This window comes from Alnus glutinosa, chromosome 7 (assembly GCF_958979055.1).
Source record: "Alnus glutinosa chromosome 7, dhAlnGlut1.1, whole genome shotgun sequence".
In the NCBI taxonomy this organism is placed as follows: domain Eukaryota; kingdom Viridiplantae; phylum Streptophyta; class Magnoliopsida; order Fagales; family Betulaceae; genus Alnus; species Alnus glutinosa.
Window position 1 is genome coordinate 25631202 of NC_084892.1, and position 23087 is coordinate 25654288.

General features: G+C 36.6%; 2 protein-coding genes across 2 annotated transcripts; both read right to left on the reverse strand.

The window, feature by feature from the left end:
* Positions 1-273: 273 nt before the first annotated feature.
* On the reverse strand, positions 274-6809 carry LOC133874010 (uncharacterized). Its single transcript, XM_062311835.1, is given in 8 exon segments — positions 274-920; positions 4070-4137; positions 4247-4317; positions 4447-4548; positions 4769-4915; positions 5021-5197; positions 6318-6464; positions 6467-6809. Coding segments are annotated over 8 exon segments (1032 nt in total). The 5' UTR covers positions 6557-6809; the 3' UTR covers positions 274-690.
* Positions 6810-10136: 3327 nt separating this feature from the next.
* On the reverse strand, positions 10137-17137 carry LOC133874142 (BEL1-like homeodomain protein 9). The gene is made up of 4 exons (XM_062311985.1): positions 15688-17137; positions 11306-11676; positions 11119-11179; positions 10137-11006 (listed from the first exon to the last, which is right to left on the reverse strand). Exons 1-4 carry the CDS (start codon positions 16588-16590, stop codon positions 10476-10478), a joined length of 1866 nt encoding a protein of 621 aa, XP_062167969.1. The 5' UTR covers positions 16591-17137; the 3' UTR covers positions 10137-10475.
* Positions 17138-23087: the final 5950 nt, after the last annotated feature.

Consider the following 23087-nt stretch of genomic DNA (forward strand, 5'->3'; position numbering starts at 1 on the left):
TTAGATCTGTCAAAGAGAACATTTTCATTTGTCACATATATTTTCTTCAATGATTTGACGGCATTTTCATTTTTCACATATTTTCTCCAATGATCTGACGGTTTGAGCAAGGCCCTATGGCAGAAACCAGAATCCTTCATTAATCACATCTAAGAAATATTAAGGCACGCCGCCTTCCATCGAGGTTAGGCTATTCTTTATCATCTCTCAGGACAAGCATCACCTGGCAATAACACCATTCATTTCATAACAAGTTCTTCTCAATAAAAGACATTTTCTCAGTAAGATGGGTCAAATTCAGATCCATTCAAAAGAAAAAATAGTTAGGTAACATGAATCTGAACAGCATGCAGGCAACAAACAAGCTGCAACAACAATACTGTAGAGACGATACAATCGGCAATGAACGCTAACATGTTAAGACATAATCATATTGGAATTGGTTACACTTGATATGACTCATTGTGCTAACTACTACCTATACAGCAAAAAGAATGGTCTCATGGCAGCAAGGGCAAAATTTACCACCACATAATTTCCCAAAGGACACCGCAAAACTATTCTTCTACCTACCTTGTATCTTTTATGAACTTCATTCTCTTTTCTACCTTCCCACATTGGACATCGGCACGACTTCATGATTTTGATGAGCACAAAGCCACCCGGGAAAATGGGAAACTTAATTGGCAACTAAAAATTTGATAGATACTTCTTTAATGTCTCGTAAGTCATGAAGACAATGCCAACACCGGGAACGACCTTGTAGTATTCTGGCAAAATCCCTCTATACAAGCCTTTCAGGCCTTCAGCCCGGATTATGTGCCGAAATGTTCCAAACACACCAGTATTGTAGATGCGGGCCCTACCACCAGCCCCTTCCATCTGCATCCTTCGCCTCACAAGATCTATTGGGAATGTTGCTGAAAAGTAATCAGGAGAACAAAACATCATCATGTGTATCTATTGAAAATGACGGATAATTAATATCTACTTGATTATGACTTTCTAACAATAATTTACAACATTATGTCCATAATTATATCAGTTTATAGTAAGTAGGGGCAAGAAGGGGCAAATGACCCCCCTGCCCCCCGCCCCCAGGACAATGATCAGCAATAACAAGTATTCTTATGGCCACTACTTATAGACAACACCAGCTATTACACCTCCTGTCTTACAAAAAAAAAAAAAAAAGAGTTTTCATTTTGTTTAAGTATTTCCTGTAATAATAAATTATAAGTTGCATATCAAGCTGGGATTTAAGACTCAACGACCCCATTATTAGTTTTGCACTCTAACATTAAAATGGCTTAAAATAAATTTCTATTCTTTAATATTTTTATTCAATTCTATCTTTTACTCTTGCTCCCAATGAACCAAAATCCTAACTCCGCAACTGAGTTGTATCGAATAAATCTCATTGGGATCTCATAATTAACAATTAATATATGCCAAATTGAGAAAGACATCTAACATGGACTTTCGGTGTAAAGGAATGTTCAAATTTAATTCCCAAGTTTTTACGCGATTTCAATTTAGTCCATAGGTTTTCAATTTCACCAATTAGGTCATCAGGTTTTACCCCAATTTCAAATAGATCCTTTCATCAACCTATTGTCCAGCTAACCAACTTTCTGTCTGCAACATGTCACGCATTTGACACGTGCACATGCTGTCAGCCCCACGTACTGCCAAATAATAAACATGAGTTGCACTGTCAAAAAAAAAAGGTCGCTTACAAGGGAGTTAAAAAGAATCTTCTTGCAGCCATGAGAACTCATGGAGTCACAGAGCTTTTTCACATGAAGGTCCAGTAGCATTTTTGGGTCATGCTAAGAACTATCAGGATTAAGAAAAAATCTTCTGACCCAGTCTCAGTTTTCTTGTAACCATAAGACTAAATGGTAAAAGTCGAAGCCTCAAGCCTCCATCCTTTTTGGCACTCCATATAAGGCCTATATGGACGTGTTGGTTTCCCCATACCCAGAAATAAGGCAAAGAAAGGCTTAGTACACTGAGAGAACAAAATTACCATGCCAAGGTTCACAACTTTTTAGATGCCATACACAACAGTGCTTGTGTGCATGTTGGCACCTGCTGCTCATGTTGTTGCATCGTTAAGAGCATTTACAGCAGACACCCTATAAGGGGTTCTATTACCTAAATTTAGGAAAAATGTCAAGAAAGTCACAAAAAATCACTCACAGTAGATACCCTATATTTTCCCTAAACCTCAGGAATGCTACAATGCAATCCAATGCATTGGGTTACACTGTAGCATTCCTAAGTATTATTATATCCATAAAAAATAAAAAATAAAAAAAGTAATCTCTCTCCTCTCACATTTTTTCACGCAGCCTCACTCCTTTCCTCTTCTTCATTCTTTTTTTTCTTCATCTGTTCTTCTTCGTCCAAACCCAGACGCCATCTGTTCTGTCCAAACCCAAATGCCATCTTTGATTTTTCGTCCAAACCCAGAACACCATGGCTGTCCGTTCTTCATCCAAACCCAGACCGCCATGGTTACCTCTCTACAACATTCATCAAAAAATCCCCAAACCTCGAAACCCTAATCGGTACAAAGTTTAAAAACTAAATCAAACTACACCATCCTACCCTCAAACAAAACCTCGATCTGTACAAACCACCCCCAAAATACACATCAAGAGCTCGCAGATCCGACAACAATTGTACCCAGAAAAGGATCAAAAATCAGAGATTGTAAAGGGAATTTACCAGAAGTTAGAGTAGCCGATTGAAGAATTAAATCTTCTCGGATTCTCTAGAAACAATACTTCCTGATCCAATTCAATTCGGTGACGAACCCTAAGAGAGAGAGAGAGAGAGAGAGAGAGAGAGAGAGAGGGGGGGGGGGAAGGGGGGCTTGGGTTCTTGCATCTTGTGTGTGACGGAGAAGACGAGAGAGAGAGAGAGAGAGAGAGAGAGAGAGAGAGAGAGAAGAAGAAGAAGAAGAAGAAGTAGAAATGAATAAAAAACCAAAAGAAAAAAATTAAAAACAATATTTTAATGTTATAGGAAAAGATAAAAGGAAGCTATTGTGTAGTATATTTGTTTAAGGAAACAAAAAATTGTTTTGTTCCCTACATTTAAGGAAAATGGTTGGATAGCTGCTGTGAATGCTCTAACAAGCGATAACATGATGAACTTACTAAGTCCATGCATCAGCTATGCGATCCTGGGAAGGACCGTGCCAATAGTTTGTTGTGAGGCATAAAAGCAGTCAGTGCTGCTTTCAAGACCACAGAAGATCACTGAGCCACATGCTGTTGCATCATTAATGGTCTTTAAGTAATCACAGGAATCAACTAAGATCTAGTTGGCACACTTTCCAAGAAAGTTTGAAGGATCGGCTAGGGTTTTTTTGTGTTCAAAGGAAGGAGACAAAGCTTCGGCTCTAATAGGTACCCTGGGATGTGGTTTTTCTTCGAGTTCAATGCCTGTTTTCTGATCGACGCAGCAGTGTAAGCTGAGGAAGACATTTTTTAAAAAAAAATTCTTGTAGGCAATTTTTGTTTTTTAGTGACTGACGTGTTTATGACGTGTCAGTAAAGTGATATGACGCTGACAGCGTGTCAAGCGAATGACATGTGGCAGATGGAAAATCAGTGAGTTAGACAGAGGTTGACACAAGAATCTATTTGAAATTGGGCAAAACTCAAGGATCTAATTATCGAAATTGGAAACCCAGGGACTATAAGCACAAAAACCTAGGGATTAAATTTTATTTTTCCTTATATAAAATGTCATCTCCAAAATGTGACTATTATATGGAAATCCTCCAGACAAGTTAAATATGTAAGCCAATAATTAGAAATGAAGACCACAGAATTCATATACCTCCAAGAATTCCCGCTTCCCTACTTTCCAATACCATGGCCACGAGATCACATAAATCCAAGCATGAAAATTAAAGTAAAAATACCAGCAACTACAGATTCAGTCACATGATCAGAGTTGGAGGGCTATATAAAAAAAACATTGTTTTAAAAACCCATGTATCAAAGAGTGTTAAAAGGGAAACTCGAATTGATGATTTCAGACCACTCACCAGTTGATGATGCAATGCCTGAAAGACCGCCAGAAGCAAGACCAACCAAGGCAGTGGAATCATTGGGCCTGAGGCCAAAAGAAAATGTAAGAATAATACAACCAAAATGCACCAAGCAACATATAGCAAACACAACTCCACATAAATTATGCCTCACCACAAAGATGGAATATTCACCTTTGAGACTGCCAAAAAGAACTCAAGGTCTCATAAACAGAAAAGCTTATTGCTATACTTGGTCCAACACCCTGTATATACAAAGCATCCAAAGCACAATTCAAGTCAACAAGATGGGTAAAGAATATACAAAGCATCCAAAGCACAATTCAAGTCAAAAAGAAGGGTAAAGAAGGAATAGAAGCAAAGTAAAAGCTTACCAAAAGTGTTGCTCCTAGTCCTTTATACAAGCCCCTAAAACCTTCGTCTCGGCAAATGGTATTAAATGAATGCGAGATACCTTTGTAGTATATTGCATTTGTCTGCAGGATTTAAAATGTAATTAGTGAATTTAGACCAATGTTCAAACTCAAATGTTAAGGAATAGCTTTTCCTCATTTAGTTCACAGTTAGTTCTTGTTCTCTCCAACCCCCCCCCCCCCCCCCCCCCCCCCGGCACTCCCCTCTGGGAATAAAAAAGGAGAGAAAAAGAAAAAAGAAAAGAAACACACTCACATACATCCAACGTTTGCCAACATTTACCTGTGCTGCAAGACGGGTCCTCACAAGATCCAGAGGATATGTAGCAGAAGCAGCTGTTATTCCAGCCAATCCACCACTTACAAAGTGCACGCAAATATTTGAACCCGTACTACCCCTACGATTTTCCCCAAGAACCAATTGCAACAACTGCAAAAAAGGGATACATGAAATGATATTAAGCAACATGCGAAGATAAAATGCTATTCCACTTTAACATTGCATCAGAATTACTAACAGAACATCTGAACTCACATCCTTGTAACGCTCATAAGTATAGAAGTTGACAGCAGAATAAGGAAGACGATGAGCAATCGTAACCATATTGCCTTTCCAAAATGCTCTAAACCCTTCTTCATTCATAACTCGAGAAGCCTCATGCCATATGTTAGCCTTACTCAGTGCTGCAACATTAGAGTGCATGCCTTGCACCTGATAAGAATGATATGGAACAGCAAACTAAGCAGTTGAAGGAAATAAGTGCCAAGAAAAAGGTTGATAGTATGATATAGAGAAGTCCTCATTTTTGGATTTATCAAACCAAGAATTATAATTAGCACTGTGTATAACTGACAGTTAAATAATGAGAGCTATGACATTCATTGGGAGTACTTCTAATCATACATCCACACATGTACTGGATGTCATGACAAAATGACAAATAACCACTTCAACCTAAAATTTGAAATTCGTGTCTCAAACAAATGTAATAAAAAAAACAATCTGTTTTAAAGAAAATGAATAAATATTACTTATCAAAAAAATAAAAAATAAAAAAGACTAAATTTCAAATGTACATAGAACAGCCTCTGCCATTTTACTAATGAAGCAAGCTTCCCCACCTTCTTTCTTTGGTTGGTGATAACAAAAGCAAACCTCATGAGTAATTCAATATGCACTCTTTCCCAAGTAAAAACAATAGTTGCACTCATACTCAAAAACCATCCATAATCACGACCCACCAAAACCAATTTTCTTCCTCCATACCCCAAAAAGTTCCTCTTCAAGCAAATAAGCTAACTTTCAATCCAAGAGGAAAGGAAATGTACGTATGCAATCAAATAGAACAAAGCTTCATGATAAAACCCGCTGCATTAGTTCCCCCTTATTTTCTTACTAACTAAGCCCTTTTTTTAAAAAACCTTCTGCGCCTATTTTGCAGAAATCGCAACCCCCCAAAATAAAAATCGTGTTAATTCGTTGAAAAAAAATTAATTAATTTAACATTCCCAACCATACCCGCCCCCAAAATAACAAATATGTGTTTTCCCAAAATAAGAAATGTGCCAATTCGTTTTTAAAAAAAAAAAAAAAATCGTTAAAACTTGAACATTCCCAACCAAAGCAACCCCAAAAAAAAAAAATTTAAAAAAAATACAAAGCTTAAAACTTTCAACAGTCCCAACCAAACCAACCCAAGGAATAAGTCACAATTCCCACTTTCCCATTCCAATAACGTTTAAAATCACAAACCACAAAGACCCATCTTAAAAAGAAAAGACTTTTCGTATCTCAGATTACAAATCAGAAACAGAGAGTGGGAAAAACGGACCTGGAAGAGGATGGTAAGCCGGGCCAGAGGCGCCGTGCAGGTCTTGCTGAAAGCGCCAGCAATCCCACCGGCGAGAAGCTGCTGCACCGTGCCAGTCTGCTTCTGCTTCGTGGGGCTCTGCTGCTGCGGCTGCTGCTGCTGCTGCTGCAGAAATTCCGGTCAGCGACGCTCCCGTGAGCGGTGTTCAAAGCTCTCTGCCCTCCTTCCACGACCACACCCACCCGAGCCTCCATATTCATAGCCTCTCTCTGTCTGTCTCTCTCTAATAATCGGTGCGCACAAGTGGGTGAGCTTGATCTCACCGGGCTTAAACAATAGTTGAAGAATCTCTGAAACCCCTCTGATTGAAAAATACGGCAATCATAGGGTTGTGGAAATTTTATGCAAAATAGAGAGAAAGAGAAACCCTAGTAAAAAACCCTAAGAAGAAAGGAATATTCTGAGGAACCATGGGACATAAAACATAGAATTAGGAGGTGTTCTTTTATTTTTTTTCTTTGTATGTGCGGTTTAGACCGTCTTTCAAAAAGAGAACGGACACGTTTGGCAATTGGAACAACTTCCCACGTGCTTTGAAAAAAAATAAAAACTAGTTGAAAAATTGGTGGACATTGGACACCGACTCCATCAAGGAAAACTCACCGATCTCCGATTGGAAAAGGAAAGCACACTAATCTTGGGATCAAAGGGAACTACACCAACCCCAAATCTGTAAAATCATTGATTGTTCTTGCTATTTTCTAGTATAAATACATGTACAAAATCAAATTATTTTCTTCTACATTCTTCTACATTTTAGGTTTTATTTAGGTTTGTGATTTTAAAAAGTAGAATTTTAAATAACAATTTTAAAATGTGCGATTCGAAAAATCAATTTTTAAAAACGCAGTTAAGCATTTGGTAAAATAGCAGCTTACCGTTTAAAATTATGCGTTTTCAAAAAAGTACTATCTTACCTGCGATTTGAAAAGATAGATTTTCTGCATTTTTAAATTGCAATTTTTAAAAGCGCAGTTTTCCAAACGATTTATGTTCTACGAATTGGTTTAAAATTAAATTTATTGTCTACGAAATCATAATTACAAACGCACCCTTAATTTTTCTCAAATGGGTCATATGTTTGATTTCTAACATAATTTATTAACCAAGACTGATTTTATTATATTTTTCTAACCTTTTATCATACGCTCAAAACTTGTATGACTTTAGAAAAAAGAGCTTTGCTTTTTCTAAGCTTCTAGACTCAGGCTGAAATTGAGAGGGACTTGCAAATTAAAGACATAGCATGTGATTAGAAATTGCCGCATAATTTAGTCCAAGCTTGGTCCCCATTTTCCAATTCGATAACAAATAGTGAGAAAAAGGGAGAAAAGAAAGAAGTCCTACAAAAATCACATGGTTTTGTTATTTATTATTATTATTATTATTATTATTATATATATAAAGTTTTTTTTTTTTGGTAACGGTTTGAAAAGGAATGGGTTAGGGTTATCAGAACTCAAATGGGCCGTCTTGAGACTTTGGGCAAACAAATCATTAGGGTGCAGGCCCATATGTTTAGTCAATAGGCATCTTAATGAAAGTGTAACCACAATGGAGCCCATAGGAAAATTGGGCTTCAACCCGTGTTTTCACCTCCAAAAGAGTCGTGTTTAACTCTCCTCTTCTTCTTCTTTTTTTCTTCTTTTTTTTTTTTTTTGTTTTTTTTTTGTTTTTTGACACAGTGTTTAACTCTCCTTAGGTAAGACTAAGAGATAGTCTTTTATTTATTTATGATTTTTTACCATTTGGTGTTGTACATTTTCTCATAATTATTTTTTTTTTCAAATCAACGAAATTCACGTAAATTCAAGTCTCTTTATTTATTTAGAAATGCTGGAAATAATATTTTTATCACAAATATCTCATAGTGTTGACACGACAGTTCCAACCAATTCTTAAATCAGTTTTTATTTAAAAAAAAAAAAAAAAAACTCAATAATTAGTTGGAACTAACACATTGTGTGATAAAAATGTAATTTTTAACATTACTCTTATTTATTTGTTTCTCTTCCTTTTTTCATATGCTGGGGTACAAGAGTAATGCTATATTTAAGACTCATATCCCAAAAGTTAGTGTGATTGTTAATATTACCATTGAATCAAAATTTAATAGTGATTAGTCTCAAATCTAATAATTATTTTAAAACCACATCACCTTATTACATATTGTTAAAGTCTATGGGCCTTACTCTCAAAAGACACATTGAGATATGAGGGGACACAATGGCTTATAAAGTGTTCAGGTGAAGAAAATCTTAGCGATGTAGGACACTCTAACACACCATCTCACGTATGACAACTAATGACTAAACACATGGACAACAATGGAAGGGAAATGCACATCATCGCAAGAAACATGTGGCTTTGATACCATGTTAAAGTCTATAGGCCTTACTCAAATTCCGTTAGTTTACCACGACATACCCAATAAGAAATCAACATATGTCCGTTACAATAAAAAATATATAAATAAATAAAACTTAAAAATTATTTTATTTTTTTAAAGAAATAGAAAATAGCAAAGGGATGGTTGCCGGGGGTGGCCCGACCACGTCTAGGGGGTGATGCACGACCTCCCCTAAGTTTAGGATGGTCACGTGTCGATTTCCTATTAGGTATGACATGACAAACTAACAGAATCTGTTAACTTGATGGACGGAAAACGGATTCAAAAAGTGATTCATAATTATAGTTTACCATAAAGACACTCTATAAACTTTTTTTACCACAGAAAGTAATTTGTAATTTAATTCAACCCCAAGAACCAGTGATACAATATTAATTATCCCTATAAAATACCCAGATGAAATAAATCTTAACGACGTAAAACGGTTTAACACATATAACATTACTCAAAGTATAATCAGTAACCTCAGCCAAAAAAGTTTTTAGATATAACAACAGTTACTGCCAAACATCTTTCGCTCAACAATTTTTCGGATCATAATATGGAATTTCGCAATTGTTTGAGCCCCACAGAATATTGTCAGTGGGAATTAAGGGGTCCCAATGTCAATTTTTTAGTCTAGAATGGTGTTACATCTACATGGCTAGCTTAGGCCATGAACAAATCAACTAGTACTATAAAACATTGCTTCCAAATCACCCATAAGTTGAACCTCGAATCACCCGCCAGCTTTTCTAGTCCTCTTTTGTCTGGAGCATAGTATTTACTCTACTTTTTTATGACATCGAAAGGTACAAAATAATATATGTTAAGATGCCCATTAGCCAAGTGATTGACTGAAAATGATTATGAAACAAGCTTTTCCCAGTGGGCAAATCGTAAAAAAAATCCATGCAAAAGCAAATACTTGCAACTTCAGCTCCACTGCTTGATTTGCTCCTAGCCCCAAAAAAAATACAATTATTCTTTAAAAGGAGTCTGTCGGCAAGTTCATTTCTTTAATTTTCTTATTTTGGTCAGAAAATATCATAAAGATCGAACTACAACCTAGGTTTAATTATTGTCCTAGCTAGTCTTCAACCGGTTTATATTCGTCTTCTTGAAAGTTGTATTTCAAGAAATAAACCAGCACCCGTACGTCAATGGTTGCAGCACTACTTAACTGAATAAGAGACGTGTACTCCGGCCGTACAAACATGTCAAACGACAACAGGTGACAAAGCAAAGTAGAGATATGCAAGAATCATAAAAGGAATAATATAGTAGAACACGAAAGCTAAGCAACGAGGGAGAAGAACACGCTAAATAACAGAAAACTGAAGAATCCATGCATATCATGACGATGAGTAACAGGTTTTGGGCTCCATAACTGCTGAGAAAACCTATTTTCTCATTGACCTCGCGATAGTGAAAGTACAATATAAGGCAAGTCTAACCCAGATTTGATTTGGCCTATGCCATGGTATCTTTTCTTATCATATAAATTTTCACAAGAATTTTACACCAATAATTTATGTTGTGGGTCTTGAAGAGATTGTATACAAGGCGATGATGTAACATACCTCTTACAACATAACAGGCAACTATTTAGCCACTCTTGTGTCAGCTTGGAGTCTGGGAGTCGATAAAAGCGCATCTAACTGAGAAAGTGTCAGTATATATAATATCCAATTAATTGATGTCCAGGTAGGCCCTTAAACTGAACATCTTCAGCCCACAAAGTCATGCAAAAGCTGCCCTCCGATAACATCCCTTCCAAAATGCCGATTATGTGACTCAAAACCGGCCATAACATATCCCTCGCCATTCGTCTCAAGGCCGAGACCGAAACGTTGAGCTGCATTGATGGGAAAGGGCTCTGATAAACCAATCCCATTATTCTGGTGAAGGCCCAATGTTAAGGAAACCCCACTATTACCACCACCTGCCATGCTCACACCTACACCCAAATGAGGATGACTTGAGAAGTTGTAAGAAAAGTTCTGTGGTTCCTCATTCCCCACGGGTATATCAGAAAGTTCATTTCTTGTGCGTTTTGATGGGGTGTCTTGAACCCTTTGGGTAGAGGTGGACGGGTTGTCTGATGCAAGCGAGTTTGCTGAAGTTAAATGATCGGACCTGTTTGCACTTCGGTCATCCCTGTGTAGACCTTTTTGGGCTTGCCGTGTTTCTAGTGTGTGTATTTCTTCCACCATTGGCTTCCAAAGCCTCACTCTTGCATTGATAAACCAATTAGAAACCTGGCTTACAACAAAATAGTCAAAATCAATTTAACATCATCTCAGACCTATACGTACATGGAAATGATTGAAAATTGAAAATAACACTAGGGTTTACGAAGCAGAGCCATACCTGGCTCCGTGATAGACCAGTTTGTTTAGCCAACATCAGCTTGTCTGTATCGGTAGGATAACTGAAAAAGAACATAGTAACCAAAGAATGTTAACATACTCATAAATAAGGAGGGAAAACATGGCTCGTCATTCCATTGGGGAATTTATATATTATTGCATGTTAATCGACTAATTAAACTGCTTACGGATGCAGAAAGTGTTCAAACAACCATGCCCTCAGAACAGTTACAGCACGTTCAGGAAGCCCCCTTTGGGGTCGCCAAACAGGTTGGTGCTCAAGGAATCCCGAACCGTGTACAGCTCTCTGGCAATAAAGGCCCCTGTCAGCATTCCCAAACCTTGGTGCTTCATCTTTCCCATGGGTTGCATGACCCTCAGCCTTATTGGTGAACTGAAGCTGGTCAGTAATCGCATTCTTCAAGCACCTGAAATGCTTAGACATAGATTTTATAGCCAAGTTTGCATAGGGAGCAGCATTGCCTAGCCCAGCAACATATTCAAATGATGCTACTACTGTCTGCATCTGTTGATAGTATTGCTTGTACCTCCTGTAAACCTAGTGGAAATGTGAAAACAGTGAAAAACTACCCAACAATGGGACTAGGAAATCATAGTCCATACAATTATTCATTGCTCCACTTCAAGTATATATCTAAGAACTAGGAGGCATTGTACAGGTTGGAGGGTTGAACCACATTGAAAGTCAAAAATACTTAAAACTACCAGTTTTCATTTTAGTCTCGTTAACTAGAAACGGGTGTCCAGAAAATGAGTAACCCACATTTATATTTTACAAAAATATAGAAAATAAATTCTTTTAGACATAGAAAGGTTCAATTAGAGTTGCATCCACCACTATAATTAACTAGTCTACACATGAATAGGAATCCATCCTTATGTGGAGCCTAAACCCGATGAGAAAGGCTGCAATACAACCCATACATTTTAGAGAATGAAAGCACACAAGAAAACAACAGCTTCACATGCCCATTAGAATTCATCTTAATCAGCTGCGACATGTCTAATATTTGCAAAAGGACCAGGTCACATTCCAACGGAGAGAACATTATAATTATCAACAATGTTACCATTCTCCGTGTATATATCCTTTCCTCCAATGGCCTGTGGAAGTGCAAAAGGAGCACAAATACCACAGTTATCCTGGTGATATTGTCAAATATCAAATTTAGGAGATACCACAGTTATTTCCAACTCTAAGCAAATTAGAGCTCATTCTCATCAATTCTTCTTGTCCTTGTGAAGGAGGGGGATGGGGCTGTTGCTTTTCAGTCACTAATCTGTATTAAATGGGGAACAAGAAAATCATATTTCCAGAAAGGAATCCGCCTCAACCAAATTTTTACCCTTAACCTCAGTTGATTTGTTCAGGTGAATGAATTCTTTTGTGCCAATCAACCTTACCTAAGACTTTTGAAAAGGAGAAATAATTGAAAAAGGGGAAATTACACTTACGCCTCAACCTACCACCCAATTTGCAATGTCCTTAAAACTTTAAAAATTTGCAATGTCCCCTCAAACAACCCAGCCCTTTCACTTAACCCTCTCATTTAGGGGTTTTTGCTAAATCCAATGGAAAATAGGTCACGTGAGATTCACGTGACCCAAAACAACAATAATACTCCTACATAAGATTTAAATAAAAAAAAAATCAAAAACTAAACAAAGAGAAAACAGGAGGAGACCCACGTAGCCAAGCCATGGGCCACACAGCCAGGCCATGGGTCACCTCCGTGGCCAGCGAAGCTTTTCCTAAAAAAAAAAAAAAATTAATCTAAATGCATGGTTGTATTTTCACACATCTCATGAGGTAACCGTATAATGGACATTTTTGTGTCGCCTGTGGATCATGTAATGCGTCCACCGTCTGAGTTATCGAAAAATTCTAATAGCGGGGGCTACGTAAAAGGGCTAGATAGTTTAGGGGGGCCAATGCAACTTTTCAAAGTTTGAGTGAACATTGCAAATTGGTTGGTAGTTTGTAGCGGGTAAGCGTAGCTTCCCCAAAAGAAAAACATCAACTATAAGCATCAGAATTTTATTTTTTTTTTCTCACGGTAAGATTTGAAGCTAAGATTTAATGTAAACCCCCAGTAGTGAGACCAACCTCGTCTACACCATCACTAGAGCTGTTAAACAACATGCTGCAATATAGGGTTACTCAAAATGCAGTTAGCTTTCAACTTTTGCAGTTATAGATCAAGTGAATGATTGAGGAATTTGTATCGAAAGTGGGCGAATAAAGGCATACTCAGAACGCAACTAATAATCCTACTTATGGATGTATAGATTTAGTCATTGATAGAACTAATCAGATGTTACAAGCTAAAAAAACATTTTTTCTACAACCAAATCTGGCAATTGTGGTACAAAAAGGACCATATTCTTCAGGTGATATCAGTTTTTGGCTCCGTGGTATCTTTCTAGGAAGTTTTGAACATATTTAGTTGCAAGTGTACAGTCGAGTAGAGATACTGTTTCAGGAGAATGAATGACATTAAAAAAGGCCTCATTGAGTGAAAAGTTGAACCAAAACTATATGATATCTGAGTGGAGGGAGCATCTCCATTTAAATGTCTCTTGTTCTATAAGTAGATATCTTATAATTATTGGCTGACAATAAATGTCGATCTCAGAATAACTCAGTAATAATTGTTAGGAGAAACCACGTTTACCCCCTTCACTACCATCATTTTTGCAATGTTCCCCCAATTTACCACAGGGGTTACAATGTCCCCCTTTCATGACCAAAACTGACAAAAATACGCTCCATAAAATACGAGTTTTTTTATCTTATGGAAGGTATTTTTGTCATTTTAGATTGCGGAAGGAGGACATTCCAACCCCAATGGTAGATTGGGAAGACAATGCAAAAATGATGGTAGGTAGAGGGGCTAGATGTAGTTAACCCTAATTTAGATTGAGAGTTAGACCTAGTTAGTCAAATCTTTATGTCTATATGGAAAAAAGCATTTACTTTATGTGCACTCCATGGTTACAGAAAAACATATATATATTTGCTATTCACACCAACCACTGTTATGCTTTACCATTTTCCCTTGCTGCCATAAAAAAGATAAACTCATAAATACACCCTTGAACAGAAAGAACCAGAATTTTCACAGGAAAAAGCTTGAAAAGCTAGAAATAATGTTGTATTCTGAATATTTCCCTTCAGGATCTCCTCATGAATATCCATGTCCCAAGAAAATTCAATTCATTTAAAGGATAACTGTTATGACGCAAGAAGCACCCCACCAAAGTAAGAGTGAGCTGGAATTGATAAAGATTGAGAAATTTTTATGCTTTCCATAAATATAAGTTGTTTTAAGATGGAATTAAAATGTATCATCAATTTTAACACCAACAATCCCTAACTCAAGGACCTGACTAATCATCTAAGCGTAAGGAAAGTGGGCCTCTTGACCACCTAAACACCGACTCAGAAAAGTAGGTAATTTACCTTCAATTTTCTAAATTGTTGTTACTATTAATTAGTTTTGAAACAAGTCAACTACTCCTCACATGCCTCATTCCTTGTGCCCAGAACATATAATAATAAGACCTCCTTTTAATGAATAAACACATGCATACTTGCAGAATCCGTTCCCCACATATTAAGCTCTACACATGCACATAAACAAGACTGGTCCTTACTCACAAATGATGTAATAATGACAACAAGACCAACTACTCACATAAATTCTCCATTACTTGCTAATATAAGACAGCCTACAAACTAGAAGAGCATGAAGGGATCAGTTACCTCACAACCCATGAGGCATTCTTCAGTTAATTAAACTGATTGGTTATGCCAATTTCAGTTCAACAAAGAAAAATATTATTTATTCATTCTTTACTTAATATACCTTGGATTTTAAAGGGCACAGCTTCAAATTTCCCCTTGTCATCTTCTGAATTCAATGACCTGAGACCAATCAAGTTATAAAGAGGGCAGACACCTTGTGATCTACTCATTTCATAATACCATTATGCTTTATTTACACACTTTATAGGAGTATAAAAACATTTCGAGCGGATTCTTTGATTCACTTTATACACACTACGCCCTAAATTTGATGTCAATATCCCCTCCTAGAACTCATTCTATGGCTGTCAGACACTTTAGAAAGCCAATCTTGGTGCATATATTCCCCTCCTGTCACCTTTTCCAAAAAGATGATTTTGCGATCACCAAGACCATCTATCCTTTAATACAGAATCTAATGCACATAGAAAATAGCTGAGGAAGCTATATATAACAAATTAAAGATATTATCCATGCAACACCACGAACTGCACGTTGGTTAAACCAATGACCAACCAAACACTTTAAACAATCATTTATATATTTTAACCAAAAAAAAAAAAGCATTCCAGAAACAACTTCTACAGTGACAAAGCTTGGATTTCAGAAACAGCCATCTCAAAGAACGATCCTGAAGGAAGATGATCACATTGTACAACTATAAGCCCAGTTTGCAAGAAAGAAAAATGAAAAGAAACCAAACAACAATTACTTATAAACAACTAAATTAAAGAAGCATACCTCATCAAGCATAGAAATGAGCCTCGACTTCTTTCTCCGAATCTCGCCACCATCTCCACAACTAAGTGGATCGTCTACAATTCCACTTGCACTCAGGCTCTCCAAGGGAGAGTCCATGAGAGCGGAATCCGCCGCGATCTTTTCGGCGTAAATTCCACGACCGGCGACATCGCAGAACTCCTCCAGCAGCTGTTGAGCGGGCTTCAAGAACCTCGATCCCTTGAGAACCGAAGCGTAGCCGGTAAACGGCCCGAGCGGGACGGAGCTCCGCGACACGTCGTTCGAGGCGGAGGCACTACCACCAACAATGCCTGGAATCACATACCCACCGCCATTACCACCACCACCAGAGCCGTACCGTTGAAGATTTAGCTCCAGCGGAAGATTGCTTTGGTGGGCAGCGTGAGATGACAGAGATAGAGACAGTGGTTCTGGCTTAAACAACACCACGTCACCACCACCACCACCACCACCACCATTATAACTCTGATCGAAATCTCGAAGGTTGTGAAGGCTTCGAGGGGCGAAAAGAAAAGGGTTACAGTTAATGTCTTGGATAGAGCTCGGATTTATAGGCAAAGAGTGATGGTGATGATGATCCAAGTAAGGGTTTTGAGAAGCCGAAGAAGAAGACGAGCCACCGTTCATCATACCTCCAACGAACCCCATCAGATTGACGCTTTCTTCTTTCACACTCTGGTTGGCTTTGCAAGCTTCACCCGGGTGAAACTGGTGGCCGCTTAGCAAATCGGAGGAGAGGAGCGAGGTGGGATCGTAGAGAGGGAGCAAACCTGCGCAGCCTTGCAGGTTTCCTGTCGTGGTTTCCACAACCCCGGAGACCACTCTGAGCTTATCTCTTCTGCTTTGCTGTGGAACATGGTAGGGCTCGAAACCCTCCGCCATAGCCAAACCCACACAAAAAAAAAAGAAATAAAGAGAGTGTTTGAGAGAGAGAGAGAGAGAGAGAGAAAGGTAAAGAGTTTGGGGTAGTATGGGAATTAAAGAGGAGGATAATAGGAGAGAGAGGGACCGCGCGCGAGAGAGAGAGAGAGGGAGGGAGAGGGAGAGGGGGGGGGGGGGGGGGGCTAAAACAGTGAAAGAGATGGGGTGGTGATGAAATGAGAGGCTATCATGATGTTATTCTGAGCTGCAAAAGTTATGGCAGAGACTGGCTCAGGTTAGAGCAGTGGATACGTGAAATTGATTGAGAGTATTACTCAATCTTCGCGCACGCATCTTCATACACACTGATATTGCACACACTCACAAACGCAAACGCAAAAATTTACACAACCAGATCGAGAGGGATAGGTTTTCGAGGAACCGGAACGACGACCGGCTATTTCCGGTAATAATCGAACTAACGGAACTGTGTGTGTTTCAGATATTTCTGACAATGGGTTTTGGTTATGTTTTGTCGTTTTGTTGATTTTGGGGTCGTGTTTTTCTTTTTCAGTTAAATAGGATTTTCCCTGTGTAGTTGATTGGGGAGGGGCGGGTTAAGTAAGGAGGGGGATGATGACGCACGTGAGAACGCGGGAACAGGGCGATGAATGAATGAAAGCCTGAGTTTGCCCTTCTCAACACTCATCCGCCAAAAGCTTTCTTGCTTCTCGCTTTACGAGGTTTTGTTCGTTTTAATTATTTCTCTCTAAATATATTATATAATATTAAAACGGATATATAATAAAATAAAAAAAAAAAAAAAAAGAACCTGCCAAAGATCTTGGGCCTCTAAAGACTAAAATGTCCTTGCCAAAATTATTGCTCAATTTTATTTTATCGGAAAATATCTGGGGAACTAATTCCTATTTCTACATGGAATCTAGGGTCGCTAGACTCTATGATTAGATTAGATGTTGGGTTAAAACATGCAAAGATTTAATAAAATTCTAATTATAGAGTAAGTAATAAACTTCATCACATGCTATGGAGGGGTTTAAAATTAATTACTATACTATTGACAATCATTAGAGTTTAAATCAAATATTAAAACGCATTAAAGTAAGTTGAACTTTTTATGAATTGTATTATATTTATCTTAACAAATAAACCTATATCATCAGGATACCTATGTAATCCAATGATGTCATAACTATCTAATCAATTGCTTTATCATTGATTAAATGAATTATTTATGTGGAACCTGACAAATTTAATTTAAAAAATCTGCATTACATTTTTTTTTTTTTTTATATAAGTTAAGAGCATTTTTAATAGTTTCACTAGATTTTATTTTTAGCTATTTATTTTTTTAAAGCACCATCAATAATCTCACCAATGTATCCATTCAGTTTTACTATTTCATTTAAATATTTTTTATTCTTTTTCTAACATTTATGGTTTTGTTTGGTAACCATTATTCCCTCCCTTATTTTTACTTCTTTCAAAAAAAAGTCAACTACTTTAAAATATTCTAACTTTTTATATCATATCAATCATTTTTTATTACTAATCAAATAAAATAAAAATTCACTACAAAACATAAATTTTTCACTTTTTCATACAATTTTTTTTTTATTTTATATCACATCAATTACTTCTTACTATTACTACTACTCAAAAAAATTCAGATCAAAAATCTTTACAAAATGCACCCATATTTTTTAATGTTTACCTTTTCCCAACGTCATATTTCTGAATATTTATTTTTTTCTAACAGTTATATTTTTAAAATTTTATTTTTTCCTACTGATCATAATTTTGAATATTTATCTTATCCTAACCGTCATATTTTTTAAATTTTGTTTTTTTCTTAATGGCGTGGGACTCGTCGGCTTGGCTTGGCTTTGTGTTGCTCCAAGTTCTTGTCCAATGCTACAGAGAAATGAACGTTTGCTTTGAGTGTAACAAATAAATAAATAAGAGAGAGATAAATTTTATTCTTTTGGTGAGGACAAAAATCACCATTTTAGTAAAGTTATTGGGAATGATTTTTTGTGAGTCTAATAGAATGATATGAAACAATCACCGACCATAGTTTGATAGAGTATTAGCAAAATTATTATGTGATCCTCAGATTTTACCTGACTATGAGTAGACTAAATCTTTCTTTTCTTTTTCTTTTCTTTTTTAGGTTGGAAAAGAGGGCATGTTTCACTTATTGCAAATTTGGTCACTTTAAATTTTAATCTCCAAACAAAAAAAAAAATGTTAGTTTTAAAATTAAAAGGATGCTCCTTTAACACTGCTAACAGATGAGCACTCAAAAGCTAATAAGTAATAAGTATATTATACCTAAAGTACCAGGTTTAAAGTTAAAAGGTATGGCGGGGATCCTAAAGCAAAAGGAAAGGAAAATGTATTCAGGAGGTTATTTTATGCATGTCTCTGTGATTATGATTACACGTAACCACCAATTTAAGTAGTAATAAAGCTTTTCCATAATAATGGTTGGTTGCAGGTAAAAAGGTATTAATTAAAGTTGATTGGACAAACTGATTCAATTTTGCATGTAAAAGAACAGTATTGCCAGAGATGTAAATCAATTAGACCTCAAGACTGAGCAGACTAGCAGTAAATTCTTAATGACTGACGCATTAGTGCGTGTAAATTGTCACGTTAATTTTTAAAAATAATAAAGATAAATATTTAATAAATTTTTAAGTTGATAATTTAAAATTATCCATTCACTTTTTAAAAATTAATTTTTACATATTAATTTTTTTTGCGGATTTAAAATCAATCATTTCGTAATTTTTTCATTTAATTTTTTAACTTTTGTTAGTGTTTCATTAGCCTTTTCGTCACATCATCTTAAATTTTTTTTATTATTATATCATAAATTTAAAAACTTACCATTTTATTTTTTATTTAAAAAAAGAATAGGAAAAGTTGGGGTGGCTACACCCTTGGGAGGGGAGGGGAGGGGAGTGGCATGTGGCTTGCGGGCCACCCTAAAGCAAGGGGTTAGGGGAGGTTACGCAGCACATATATGCTAATGAAATTCATAAACCAATAAATAAACAAATAAAAACCTCCCAATTGTTAGAACTTTGATTGAGGCCCTGTGGGTCTTAGGAGTGGGTAAAATATTCGACTACCACCTATCGACCGTCATCGATCGCCTACCAACTCTATTAACTTATTTCAATTTAGTAGTTTGTATAGATTTTTATTTCAAAAGTTGGCTTAGTTCGGTAGTCAGTAGTGGTTAATTTTATTTTTTTTTTCCGGTTAACTGAACCGACTTTCAACCGATTTTAAAGAATATAAATTGGTAACATATTTTTCTGCTAATTTATTAGGTAATAATTGATATAATCAGTGAAAATTCGCTTAAACAATTTTATGTTTAGATGACATAATAAAAATAAAATCTGGTGCTATGATTTCTGAGATTAAAAAACTTTTTAAAAAAAAAAAAAAAAAAACGAAAGTGACAATGATTACCTGGGTCATGGTTTATGAGAAAATGTTTAATTCTCAATTTTGTTAAAGATAATATTAAGCATAGATAATTTTATAGGGCTTTTTTTTACATCTGATTGTAGAGAATGGTTAATTTTTTTTATTTTTTATTTTTTTTAATTTGTGGGATGAAATTTGGGTTCTTGAATTACGTGGAATGAAATTTTTCACATGTGTCAATAATTACTTGATTTGTTCTTAATTATTATTTGAAGCATATGCTATTTTTTAATGATATCCAGCCATTGAACTTAAGTTCTATCATGTCAGTCTGACTAGCTAATTAACACAAAAGCAAGCCCACTGTTATTTTTGTTTAAATTAATAATTTTAAACCAAAAATTATGTAAATAAACTCAATCATTAACGGATAATATATCTTCTCGCTCGCGTGTTATTTAAGCTGAGACCAATCCGTGACCTTACGCTATTATAACATAAGACCCTCTAACGAAACACTTGCCCCCACTTCTTTCCGAAAGTTTCCATGCTGGAGAGAGAGTGCAGTGATCAGTATACAGTGTCTTCATATGTTGCCATCTGATTTTAGGATGTGTGGTTTTCTGCTCGGGTAATCACGATGTTGATAAGATGATTGGTCCAGGCACATGTGTCAATTGAGTCAGTTATGATGCCACTTATAATACTGTAATACTTTCTAAAAGAAATGGTCAGGGGATTGTAATTGATGATAAGAAGAAAAACATATAGAGCAGCTAGATTGAAGGAATTGTATATCTGCATGTTTTGAGTACCCGTCAAACCAAAAATATTTCTTATTAGCGGTTGATACAGTGACCGCACGTGCAACAACGGAGGAAGCTTGTAAATAAAGGAAACAACGAGAGAGGTCCGTCGGAGGTCTAGGAGAACTATTTATAATGGTTAAATCATAATAGATAGGTAGGAAGTTGAAGGTTTATTAAATGATTGCATACTTGATGAAAGGCCTTGCTCTCTTTTAATTATGCCGGTCACTATCGCCCTCCTTTGTTAGGGCTTTAGGGTTTTCGAGTCAAATTTTGTTAAGGGAATAAAAATCGGTTGAGGTCATGCAGTCAGAATGTGAATATTCATTTGTGTAAACATTGAGGGAAGTTTTTGCCAAAAAAATAAGCCATTCTCAGACCTATCAAGAGGGGAGATTGGTTTTGGCGTGTTCCATTGGGATGTAAGAGCGTCTTAGTCTTGGACTAGGACTAACTTTGGGCCTCTCCCTAGCTCGCTAATCCTATTCCAATCTGACAACCCGTCGAGCTCCCTAGCAGATGGGCCTCATGAGCTCTCGGTTAATGAAAGACTTTGGTTGTATATTGGGCTATGTTTCGGCCTAAAGAGCCTTCGGGTAGGCAGGCCTTGTGAGCCCAGCGTGACTAGGTACATAGTAGTCTCCCAATTTCTTGTAACAACTTAGCTATGCGTTGGTCCATGAGAATTCTAAGTAGTGTATAACTTTTTCAACATTTGGGCTTGTTGGTTTATTTTAATTAGCTACATTCTGTTTGATAAAAACGCTTTCATACAATGAACTTTCATTTCAGGGGCTTCCATATCAGGGACACTGTAATTTCAAAAAAATTGTTGCATAATATTATTTCCAATATGGAAATAGTTGAACAATAAAGTATCCGCACAGAATAATCACTAAGAAGACAATATTCTGAAGATCTTAAGATTCTGAAGACTTTACAGTTCAGAAAATCAGTTTTTCATACAGCCTGTCCGGACGCTTAGCTTAGAAACTGAAAGTTCTTTGAAGGTCCGAACGGCTTATTGTATGCGAGCCACATAAAGCATATGTCTGCAAGAAGTTCGAACGACTCAGCAGACCTAAGCCACAAAGAGCACCCGTCTGCAAGGAGGTTTGAACACTAATGTGATGACTACGAACAGAGTAAGTACTTTATGCAACCGTCTGGACGCTAGGGTTGCAAGTCCGGACGCGCTTCAGTGATTACTTTAAGTTTTAGTTGCAAGTCCAGACGTTAGAAGCTAGGTCCGAACGCTGCCTATGCAAATCCAAGTTTGAGTAGAATTATAATTTTTGAAGCCTATTTAAAAAGGCTCATAGGCTATGTTATTGTAAGGAATTCAGTGTAGAATTCTCATTGTGCTAAGAGAATGTGTTTAGGCAGAAAATGTTACATGTGCTAACCCTCTTAGAGTATTTGGTTTGTATTGTTCAACTGTTTGAAGTCTAACTTAGAGAGAAGCTCTAAGTTAAATAAATCTATTTAATAACTCTTCAAACAGGAGTCTGGTTGAGAGACAAACAAGTAAGCGCTTGTTAAAGTTCAAGGTACGACTATTGTAATGGTATTGTGAGTACTACTATATTGTAACTAGTTTTTTCTCAAGAATAATAGATTTTTTAGGTTTGGCTATCCTGAAGTGGTTTTCCTCTTTAGTGCAAAGAGTTTCTACTTCGTAACCAAAATATCTATGTTTATTGCTTTTTTGCTTTTATATTTTGGTTGCATGTTTATTTACGGTTGATTATTTAGGAGTCTTTATTTTTTAGGGCTTTAACGACCCACCAAGCTGGAGTGTGACCCATAAGGGCTAGGTTCACCAATAAGATATGAAAATTCATGTAACATTGAATCAACTTGTCATATGCTAAATTAATGGTGCGATAATATTTTAATAAAGAACATTTTTTTTTTAAAAAAAAAAAAAGAAGCTTGAATAGTTAAATTTAGAAATATCGTACATGAAACTATCAGAACTCCGTAGTTAAGCGTGCTTCTGTGAGGATAGTACCAGGATGGGTAACCTCCTGAGAGGTCTGGTTTAAAGAAGTCAAAAGCGAATAATATTGTGTCGTTGGGGGTGGGTCATTGCAAATTGTATTAGAGTCATTGCCTAATCTAAGATTGGAGGAGCATGCACAAGCCCATGAGAGTTGCTAATGGGCACTCGCCGGGACGCCAAGAATTGGGTAATCTCATGAAGGTCGCCAGCAGGGACGCTGGGTCCCAAGAGTGAAT

Coding starts and splice junctions, on each gene's coding strand:
- LOC133874142 (XM_062311985.1), bottom strand. CDS start 16,590: ATGGCGGAGGGTTTCGAGCCCTACCATGTTCCACAGCAAAGCAGAAGA. Junction 11,677..15,687: donor TCATTTCTATGCTTGATGAG/GTATGCTTCTTT, acceptor CATTTCCACTAG/GTTTACAGGAGGTACAAGCA. Junction 11,180..11,305: donor TTTGAACACTTTCTGCATCC/GTAAGCAGTTTA, acceptor GTTCTTTTTCAG/TTATCCTACCGATACAGACA.